Source organism: Arachis duranensis, chromosome 2, assembly GCF_000817695.3.
Source record: "Arachis duranensis cultivar V14167 chromosome 2, aradu.V14167.gnm2.J7QH, whole genome shotgun sequence".
In the NCBI taxonomy this organism is placed as follows: domain Eukaryota; kingdom Viridiplantae; phylum Streptophyta; class Magnoliopsida; order Fabales; family Fabaceae; genus Arachis; species Arachis duranensis.
Genome location: NC_029773.3, coordinates 13268428 through 13280253, shown reverse-complemented (window position 1 = coordinate 13280253; position 11826 = coordinate 13268428). Strand labels below are relative to the sequence as shown.

Below are 11826 nucleotides of genomic sequence, written 5' to 3'. Positions count from 1 at the left end.
ATAAATTTCCTAAGGATAGATACATTTGTGAATAGGATTCTTAGAAGAAAATGGATTTTAAAAAAATCTTTAAAGAATAAAATGGACTCCACTTTACTTGTTGTCTTAATTGTCACTACAGATATACATTTTGTCAAATTTTGTCAACTTTAATTTTATTATTCTTGAACACTTTTCTGGTCATTGTGATTGTAAAGTCCCCATTTTCTTTTGATTGATTATTACCAACAGGAGATGTAGTGGGGAAGAATGAGAGTCAAGATATGTAAAACAATTTACAAAATGTCACAATCTTTTACCAATCAAGATGTTAGATACAAACCCTAGTTTGGACTAATTTGTGAAATTTCAAGATAAGAAGAAAATGTAGCTACTCATTCCCCTTTTCTGTTGAGATATGCCATTGAACATACGTTACTAGCAGTAAGAATCAAAACTGAATTTTATTGGCAGCATTTTATTCCATGATAATTAGTTGATCAAATAGAAGAATATCATCTCTTCTTGGGTTGCATTTGGGGATTGAGGTCTAAAAGAAAAAAAAAATATATATATATATATATATATTTTTAATGAAGATATCTAAACTCGCAAGCACACACCAATATTACAAAACCAAATAAAGGAGAAAATAATAGAACTACAAACAAACAAAGAAGAAGAAAAGAAATTAAATCTAAGTGAAATTAAACAAGATTTAATTGAAGTAATAACTAGGACTTTCACCTTGATTATTATTATTATTATCCGAAATACTTAGGAGTTGCTCAAGATATTCAACTCCCAAGTCCTCTAACACCATCACACTACTACTTGATGATGATGATGATGATGATGATGATGATGATGATGATGATGATGATGATGATGATGATTCTTCACTTTTCCCTTTACACTTTGCATTTTGAGTAGTATCATTTTCCTTTGATGATGACAATTTTCTTCTCATGTAGTTTCTCTCTTTGAGTGCAAGTTATACTCAATTCCTTGCAAGGAATCTTTGACCTTTTGGACTGGAAAATTGAGAACAGCATTGTAACCTCTCATGGCAAATGCAGCTTGATCATAAGCCAAAGCAGCATCTTCAGCACAAATCAAAGGTTCCAAGCCAAACCCTTGTTCCATTTCTTGTTGTGTCTCGAATTTCGGCTGCGAATTTCCCCCATGGCCTTTTTCTTACACCTATGTACCTTCCTTTTTCACCATGATGATGAACATCTTCATCTTCTTCTTCATGCTTCTTGTTCTTCACATTTTTCTCCTTGTATTTGTTGTTGTTACCTATTTTTGGGACTTGTTGTGAATGCATGGAGAAGTCGATCATATCAAAAGAAGGAGAATCATCAACATTGTTGTTGGAAAATGTTTGGAAGGAAAAATATGGTGATGATGATGTTTTCCAATCTTGGATCTCAAAGAAATTAGGGGAACTCATTTTTGTCAACTATGAGTATTTTTTGTTGCTTGAATCCTATGAAGCTATATATTGACCCTAGGTAGCTGTAACCCTATTATTTATATAGGTCTTGGATCCCATCCAAATGTTTCTTTAGTATTATGAGTTTGGGGAATCTATCAATTGAAGTCATATGATTAATTAAGATTGCATTGCTACAAATGAAATCCAAGAAAGACTTCGTTTGTCTTATTAGATTATAGATTGTAAAATAATGATTCATGTTACCACTTGCTTGCCCATACATTCATGCATGTGAATTTCAGTAATTGTTGTACTAAGGAATTTATTTTTTTTTTTTAGGTTCATTCACAAATAGTAATAAAAATTCCTCTAGAAAGTCAATTTTTTCTAGACAATATGAACTTTTTTTAATCTTAAATTTTTAATTTTTAAATTCTATACTATATTCTAATTCTAAATTTTAAATTCTCTAATAAAAATTTAATGTACAATTAGCAGTGAAATTAATTTTTTTAATTCTTTAGTGTACTAATTCCAAATATCAGAAATCAACTAATGATTTTATTAAAAATCAAGGATTTAAATAAAATAAAAAGTTAAAGAAGTCAAATACAATGAAATAAACATAAAATAAATTAAATCCCTAAACCCTACGAATAATCGTCGCCTTCTCCCATGCTGAGACGGCAAACTAAGTGTTGATGTTGGTGCCTCTCCAACGCACATCTGCATATTGTACAACGCCATCTAGTCTCGCAAGCACTTTAGCCGTTCTAGTTTTTTTGTCAGCTTCGAGCTTATGGCAACGGTGTCTCCTATGCATACAAGAAGCTCGTTTGTATCTCTCCTCAGACTTCTAACTTGTTGCTGAAGTTCCTGTGCGAGCTTCTACACCTCCTCCCTCAAATCAACAACTTCTGTAGAATCGACAGGGCTGTTGGCAGAGGTAGAAGCAGATGAATCCGCCAATGTAAAGATGTGGAGGCTGCTGGCGAAGAACGATCTCAACCCGTCGACATAATTCTTGTAAGCTCAGAAGTGGTCTCACGCCAAACCCTATCAGGATCAACGAGTGAGGCATCGGAGCCAGGGTCGTCCCTACTAGGGTGGGATTGCTGGGTTGCGGCCTCCAATCTCTGCGTGTAGTCTTCCTGTGTAACATACATTGTGATTAGGATGACAATTAATTGACTTTAAACTGAATATATACATTTTAAATTTAGAATTAATTGAAACTCACATAGCGAGCCGCAGACTGCTCATCAACAAATCTCTCCTTATTAGCCTTCAACATATGAGTATACTTAAAGGTCTACACCAATGTCGCCTCACGCTCTCCAATGACTTAGACTATACATATTGAAACCAGCTAATAAAATAAATCAACTAACAATTAATTCAAGTAATAATTAACAAAGATTAGCAAATTACATACCAGCCTACTCTTCATCTTCATGAAAGTCCCTGACTCACCAGTATACTTTGACGACCTCGGCAAAGCCCTGTTAGTTCTGTTCGTCGGACAGCGACGCTTGAACCCCTCATCAGTACTAAAATGGATGTCCAATTCCTTCTTAATATCTGGATGGAGCCAAATCGTGAGGTGGTCGCTCCCCTGACAAACGTCTTGCATCATCTGCTGAAGTCGCCTAACCTAATCAAGTGATCTCTATCCCATATAAAGTTCTCCTGCACAAAGTAATTCAACAACATTAGTTAGTTGAAATAAAATACAGTTAAAATACAGTTAATTCAACAACATTAGGTTCTCACCGCCCACTTCTAAAACCACCACTCTCTGGTCTCAGCAGGGATCTTCATGTAGCTTGGTTTTGAGTTGTCGTACATGGATTGAATCACATTGGAAATCTCCTGTGTACATGCATTGTTGTTTGGTGCAAACCTATCAATGAAAAACTTAAGATTAGCAAACACATAGAAATATATAAAATCTAACAAATTCAAAATAGATTGCAGATAAAAGACATTAAATAGTACTCACACTTGCATGCCATCAGGCTAAATCCTCATCCGTATGATGGGCAGTGGTGGAGGGACATCTGGTTGGAATGCATTAGAGGAATTACCCACCATGGTCTTTGCCATTGGAGTTGTAGGGGGCGGAGGTAGGGGCGTAGCAGAAGGAGCCACGTAGTTGGGGTTCATGAGCATGATGAACTACTTGTCCGGTGGACCCGCCTGTAACTCACAGGGATCGATTGGGTAGTCGGGGGGTAGTGGGCGATGTCCGAGAAGTCCTAGGGTACCAGTAGTGAAAATCCTTCCTCTACCACAACCACGAGATCGACTTGTGACATCTCTGTTATCTGTCATCATGTCTGCAAAGAGAATATCAATTAACACTAATCAACATATATACAACACAAATCCTTCAATATTTATATTATTTTAATTTTTTTTTGACATCACCTCCTCTAAAATTGGACATATATCCACCTTTACGGTTCTTACAAATCTAACCAAATTAAAACACAAGGTAGTCCAAACAAATTAAAATTTATATTCATGAAATATGACATGTTGAACTAATTTTTATAAATTTTCTAACTGATTTCACTACAAGAAAAATACCCATTCAGCTACACTTTTTTTAGGCTACATTTGAAAAGCGTAGCCTATTCATAGAATAGGCTACGCTTTTCTCCGTGTTGCCTTTTTATAAGAGAAAAGGATACACAAATGCGGCATCATTTAAAAAGCGTAGCCTTAGGTATTAAAGATATCACTTATAAAGCGTAGCCGTAGGTTGATATCTATAGGTTCACTTTTCGTATCAAAGGAGACGCTTTTAAAGAATAGCCTATCTGTTAAGTTTTGGGTGCGTTTTAAAAGTGATGCCTAATGTCTCTAAGCCAAAAACTTTAACACTTAGTAATTTTTTTCTTGTTTTTCCTAAAAGCAAACTGATGAGTGATGACCTTAACACTTAGTAAAACTTAGCAAACCTTCATCCTGCTCACTCATCATCCTCGTAAACCCTCGATAGCTCACCATCGTTGCCCCCCACTCACTCTCTTCACTCTGGCCATTGACCCTCTCACTCTCGGTCTCGCCATTGACCCTCTCACTCTCGCCATCCCTCTCACTACAAGCGGAAACCCTCTCACTCTCGCCATTGAGAGTCGTCGCCTCCCACTCACGACTCACCTGCACTACTCTCCACACTGATCGTCGTCACTCCTCTTCGCCATCGCTTGCACTGATCGTCGCTGTGCCGCCCTCACCATCGTCGCTGTGCGTACCTCACCATCGTCGCTGCGCCACTCTCACCATCATCATCTCCGTGCTTCTCATCATCGTCTTCGCTGTGCTCACATCATTGAATAGGTATGTATTGATTTCTATTTGCTTCTGAAATTGATCAGTGGCTTAGGGTTCCTATTTTAGGGGTTTTAATTTGGGGCTTTTAATCTCTGAAATATGGGTTTGTGAACTGTAATTTGATAACATGCATGCTGTTGTTGATGAAGATGTGTGATATTTTAGGGTTTGTGAACTGTGATTTAATATACAGCTTGTCTATTTTCTCTGTATTTTTGTTTCTGAGACTGAATCCAAATGCAGCATTAATAAGCTTTTCTTTCTGTGATTTCTCAATGAATAAGTTGGCTTCCATTTCTGTGTTTTCAGCTTCCTGTTTTCAGCTTCCTGTTTCTAACAGAGTTCTTGCAGTTTGAACGGTTTCTTGGTTAGCCAGAAACAGAAATGGTGTGAAGAATGTAAAGAATGAAAAGAAGACAAGGAGTAGAGAAGAAGTAGAAGAGGAAGAAGAAAGGTGAGCTGAATTGTAAATTGAATTGAAAGAAAGAAATCTGATTAACATGAAAATCAATCATATACAATCCTGTTTATGTAGCCATATACCTACAGTTTTATAAGTGCTTCAATTGCAGTTTGGGTTTTTAAAGGGCTAGTTTTGTTTATCCGCATGAAAACTCACATATACCTGCTTAGAAGAATTTCTTAATTCGTCAATTTCTTTGTCCTGCAAGGATCTGTTTTTGGATAAGGTATAATTTGTAGCTTTTTCCTCAGAGTTCATGCTTTTATTAGTTATATGTCTAACAGGACTGATAAATAGTCTCTTGCAATCTCCTGGGTAATCCTGCTGCACAACATACCTTGTAGAAAACCTTCTAACTACTAAATTTATTGACTCTGTCTGCACATAACCATTAAAAGAGCTCAAATACTTAGCTAATGTGGTCTAATCTGGAGAGAAAATAACTCAATTTGTAGAGTAGTTCAAGTGTATCTTTATTATCCAAAATTTGTGACAAAATTTTCTCCGTAAAGAAGGCTTGGTTCTGGAAAGAAATTAACCCCACTCAAACCCTCAACTTTTCACAAATTCTGCAACTTCTTCATCTTTTTCAAGCACAAGATCTTCTACTTCAGGTATGAATTGGGTTAAGGATGCCTCAGTTGTAGAAATCTGATTGTTTGACATCTCCATTGTAGAAATCTAGGTATTCATCTATAAAAATGGGGACATTATAGTTACTTATACCCCTTTTGACTAAAACTACAATTTTTCCCTTAGTTGCTGATTCTTACAGTAATTATTTACTGAGACTGAAGTTGATTTCTTGAATAGGTGAATGATTTAATGTGTTATGTGTGTAATATTGAAACACTTTTTGTTTTGAAAGTTTTTGTACTTGATTAAATGTTTCTCTTTGATACTTTTTTTTTCTTTTAAACTGTTAGTGCAGTAATTGGCTTTCTGCTAAAACCTATGGTTTAAAATTGTTTGTATTTGATTTTTTTATTTGTTATTTATTTATTTTTTTGCTGACCTCTGTTTGTTCTGTGAGTTATTGGCATGAGGGTTTGTGCGTGATTCTTATTATTCGAATCAACCTGATGCTTAAATACATCTAATGGGGTGCGTGATTATTGTGCTAACAAAGATGGAAAAGTAAATATTAATTGTTTATTAGCTAAAGAAATATTAAATCCCAATCTTTTTCCATTTTTTATTACAAGACCTAAGTTTCAGGAATAGTCGATTTTTCAATACAAAACACCACTTCGGTGAAATTTATTGCTATCAAAATTTATAGATGGTAGATAAATAGAAAATTTTTAACCCAAAAATAACTTATTGCTAGTTTAATTTGTCCGAAACTCACTCTTCATGATTACCTTTACTATATGATTAATGCCAAGAGGGGTACTCAGCAACTTGGCAATGATCTAAGAAAATCGTAATCTTGTTAAACTATTCTTCTTTTTTTTTAAAAAAAAGGAATACTAAATATGTAGATTGAAATGAAAAACAAAAGAAGGCTAGAAAGAAAAACAATTTTTCATAAAACTTGCATTCATGTATAGTTTCTGATTGTCTTCTTGTTTATTAGGGACTCAACAAGTCACTCATAGAGGGAATAAAGAGGGAAGAGAGGAATTGCTTGTAGTGTTACTGAGCCACATTCAGATCTTGAGGGTGACAATGAGGAGGTACTTTCAGTTTGCTTTGGGTTGGAAAATTTGTGAGTTGGTTAATTTGTTGTAACTGTCAAGTTAGATAGAAATCAGAAGTTAGTTTATTTCAGATTTTGACAATTTGCTGCACTATATCTATTAGACTAGCATCTATTATAACAGTTATTTTAGTTTCAGAAGTTAGTGTCGATTAGTTTCAAATTATGATCATTGTAGAACTTGATAGGAAGGAATTTGATTCAAGAGCTGTAATCTTACATGTTTCTAAATTCTAAGTGGTCTGTTCTCATTGTTTTGAGTTATTTTAGTGCCATTTCTTAAAATCATTGGTAGTTTTTAGCAAATATATATCTGGGTTTAAACACAATCTAAGAAGTTCCTTTTAAGACATGAAATTGGTTATAAAGTGAGTTGAGTTGAGATTTAAGAATATGTGACTGCAATGGGAACTTATGCAGATTGAAGGGTACTGGGAATATAACAAGTTCTATGAAGAAGGAGTTTACAACTGTGCTGGGTGTGCAACTCCTCTTTACAAGTCTTCCACTAAATTTGACTCTGGTTATGGTTGGCTTGCTTTCTTTGAGGGTTTACTTGGTGCCATCAATCGCTCAGTGAGTTCTTTTTCTTATTCAATATTTGGATATTCATCTCTTTTCAAAGGAGAGGGGTTCAAGACACCCACTGATGAACGCCATTGTGTTAATAGTGTTTCCTTTAAGTTTATTCCAGCTAATTCTGCTGCTTAACCATTATGGCCTATGTGTTGAAAATTGAGAGAGCCTTGTGTTTCCTTTCTCATTTGTTCTCCCATTTGATAGGTTGATGCTGAGAGAGCCTATCATCGAAATGCCCTTGTCATTCTAGAGAAACTGTATACTGAGGTTAGCCCTTGTAGCTTGAACTACAAAAATGAGACTCAAGATTCAAGAACTATGTTTGAAGAGAGATTTTATACTTTTACCAGAACTTACCATTATATATATAGTTTCACTGTCTTTTTATTTAGTAGCTTTTGGGAGTGGATGCATGAGTAGATATTGCGAAATATGGTATGACGGTATGACCATCTTTTTCTTACTCCTTGTATTGCTATGCACTAGAGAGATTGTAACTAAAACTGGGTAAAAGAAAGTACTATCAGGTTAATGATCTCTATTTCTATAGTTATAATATTGGCTACTGAATTGGATAGACTAATTTTGTACAAACAGTTTTGTCAGGTTAATGATCTCTGCAGTTATTATTTCTATTATTGCTATTGAAGCTTTTTCTGCTCAACTCATCAGGTAAAAAATTCTGGAACTTGTTCCATATGCAACCTATGCGTGACCAGAAGGTATAACTTATCATAATCAAGTGAAGAAGTTAGCTCTTTTAATATTTTGCCACACAAATTTTGTTTTGGATGGATAAGCACTTTTTTTTACTCGGTTCAACAGAGAGAAGTACAGTATTTTATTGGTGTTCAACTCGACGATAGTCAACATGTGGAGCCTCTTCACAACTGCATCACAGAAAATACTGCAAAAGAAGGAGAACAACTGGTTTGGACTCTATTCAAGTGCTTCATTAATTTATCATATACTGAGTCTCAAATCATTAAACTCTATTAACATCATTACACATTCAACTTGTGCCAAATATTGAAGTCTCCAAAACCTAAAAATGGTGACTTCCATTAAAATTTATGTAACCTTGGTTTTGTAGATCCTGGACAGTGGAGAATAGGTTTTGTAGATCCTTGATTTTGATAACAAATTTCTGCATGTTCATTATGGTAAGAAAAAGAATTATTTGTTATTTTTTTGGTTTCTAATCTTAATTTTGTAATGTTTATAGTGCTGAAAAAAGATGAGACACTTTGCTACTATGTGCAAGAATGTAAAAAATAGGAAGTCTTGTGTCATCAAATCTTGTCACAAGTGCCTCTTAAACAGGTTAGTTTCAGTTTGAAAAAATTAGTTACAAGTAGAAAGGTAGAGTAACAAATATCTTTGGTTGTGTTAAATTAGATATGGAAAGACTAGAGAGAAGGCAGAAGAAGTGATGCAGCAAGAAGAATAGATTTGTATGTGATATTGAATGAGGAATGAACCAAAACATGTTGATAAATACATTTATCAAGGATTAGTGTAAGGACCAAGTTTCTTATGTAATGTGTATCAATTTTCTTTTTTTTTTATATGGAATGTTCATAGAGTTTAAGTGTTATAAGATTATTTTTTTCTTTTCTCATAGTATGATCTCATTTTATTTGCATTACAAAGTAAACGTGTACAATGATTATTTCATGTTGTAGTAATTAATTTTAGTGATAGTATATTTTAATGAATTTAATAATGAAATATATTTTGTTGAAAGATCATTTTTATTATTTAAAGAAATTATTTAGTATAATTATATATTTGTTTTTATTTTATAATATTCAACTCAGTTAAATAAAAATGCAGAATTATTATACATTATGTTGTATTAATATATATATATATATACAAAAAAAGAGACCTAAGGCTACACTTATATACAGTAGCTATAGTATACCAAAAAAAAAAATAGGGATCTACGCTTATAAAAAGTAGCTATGGTATACAATGGGGCTACGCTTTATAAGTGATGCAGTAGCGTTGAAAAGCGTAGCCTATTCTGGAAGAATGAAAGCTGAAAAGCATAGCCTTTGGTCCTGAACAGTATCGCTTAAAAAGCGTAGCCTATTCCCAAACGCCAAAAGCGTAGCCCTTGGTGCAGAAAAGCGTAGCCTTTGAGAATAGGCAACGGCCGAATAGGAATCACTCCAAAAAGCGTAACTGTAGCCCAAAAAGCGTAGCCGTAGCCTAAGGCATCATTTTTTTTCACTTTTAGCTACACTTTTTAAGTGTACCTGAATGGGTGTTTTTCTTGTAGTGTTTTTAATTATCACCTAATTGAAGCAGTAAGCAACTTAAAAAGAAAATTAAAACACCAAAAAATAATTTTTAAGTTAAAGATTAAGAACAAATTAAATTAACAATAATATATATAGATATATAATGAAAATTCACTAATAACTTGAATATAAATCAACAATAATCAACACAAATCTTATTTTAAAATAACAAGTAAGCTCAAACCTTAATCCAGTCGATACAAATTAAAATTTAAATTCAAGAAACATGATAGCATATTGAACTAATTTATATAAATTTTCTAACTAATTCTAAATTATCACCTAATTAAAGTATCAAGCAACTTGAAACAGAAATTAAATAATACCTGTTACGGATCCGGCCCACGGATCCCGGACCCATTACCGAACCCGAACCCGGCTTACCGGGTCAACCCATTTCATCTCTCTAGAAGGCCCCGTATCGGCCCTCTAGAGCCCCTAACCAACTTTTGAATTTAAACGCACCTCTTATCTTAGCCAGATAAGATAAAGATAAGATAACCACCATCATCTATAAATAGAGGACCCAGGTCCCTCCAGGTACTCATTCCTTCCTCACACCTTATACCTCTTAGATCCATCCTGACTTGAGCGTCGGAGTGTCTTTGCAGGTACCTCCCCTCCTCTCCATCTGGACAATCCAACATCTGACTCGTCCCGCGGGTTCCCGATCCTCCTACTATACCGTATCAGAAGCATTCTGTACATTGGCGCCGTCTGTGGGGACCTGCGACAATCAAGGTGCTACAAGACACGGAAGCCCGTTACTCACGACTAGAAAAACTGGCTTTCGCACTCCTCTCGGCATCCCGACGACTACGACAATACTTCCAGGCCCACCCCATAACGGTTCGAACCGACCAAACGGTCAAACAGGTATTACAAAAACCCGACCTAGCAGGAAGAATGCTAGCATGGTCCATCGAGTTATCCCAATTCCAGATCAGGTTCGAACCCCGAAACGCCATCATCCTGAGAAAGCCAGAGACAAAGCGGCACAAATCATCCAGGAGCTCTGTCTCCGGGTCCAAGAACTTGAAGGCAAGTTAAATGACAGAGAAAAACAAAATAACGAGCACGGAAGCCATGCAACTTCCAGGTCAAGATCCCACCGCGGCAGATCGTCAACCCGGCAACGCAATAGAAGAGAAGATCGCAGCACCTCACGCAACCGCCGACGCGAGAAATCCTCTGAGCGACGATACGACAAGAAGCACCATCGCAGCGCTTCTCGGGATCTAAATCGTCAACACGATTCAGACGAAGACCGGAGATACCGAAGCACCAAACGCACGAGAAGCGACCACACCATAATGGGAGCTACACCCTTTACAGAAGGAATCTTAAGAGCAAAACTCCCCAGAGGTTTTGACAAACCCACCGACATGAAGTACGACGGAACTAAAGACCCTCAAGAGCACCTAACAGCCTTCGAAGCCAAAATGAACTTAGAAGGGGCATCCGACGCAGTCCGATGCAGAGCCTTCCCAGTAACCCTTGCCGGACCAGCGATCAAATGGTTCAACGCCCTCCCGAACGGATCCATAACTAGCTTCCACGACATCACAAGAAAATTCATGGCCCAGTTCACAACCCGAATCACCAAGGCTAAACACCCCATCAGCCTATTAGGGGTCACACAAAAGCAAGAAGAATCCACAAGAAAATACCTTGACCGCTTCAACGACGAATGCCTCACAAGAAAATCCCTTGACCGCTTCAACGACGAATGCTTGACGATCGACGGACTCACGGACTCCGTCGCTAGCCTCTGCCTAACTAACGGGCTCATGAATGAAGACTTTCGCAAACATCTCACCACCAAACCGGTATGGACCATGCACGAAATCCAGAACATCGCCAAAGATTACATCAACGACGAGGAAGTCAGCCAGGTCGTCGCTGCCAACAAACGGCAGCACGTCGCCAACCAACACGGCAACCCAACTCCTCGTCATAACGCACCACCCAAAGAGAACCAACGAGACCACATTAAACCGACCCACCGACC

General features: G+C 36.4%; 1 protein-coding gene and 1 pseudogene across 1 annotated transcript; one reads left to right on the top strand and one right to left on the bottom strand.

Annotated features, from left to right (window-relative positions):
• Positions 1–606: 606 nt before the first annotated feature.
• Positions 607–1435, bottom strand: LOC107473676 (ethylene-responsive transcription factor 15-like; annotated as a pseudogene).
• Positions 1436–7174: 5739 nt separating this feature from the next.
• LOC107473636 (uncharacterized) lies at positions 7175–9155 on the top strand. The gene is made up of 6 exons (XM_021135090.2): positions 7175–7503; positions 7711–7773; positions 8179–8228; positions 8332–8436; positions 8732–8829; positions 8905–9155. Exons 1-5 carry the CDS (start codon positions 7342–7344, stop codon positions 8745–8747), a joined length of 396 nt encoding a protein of 131 aa, XP_020990749.1. The 5' UTR covers positions 7175–7341; the 3' UTR covers positions 8748–8829; positions 8905–9155.
• The last annotated feature ends 2671 nt before the right edge of the window (positions 9156–11826 follow it).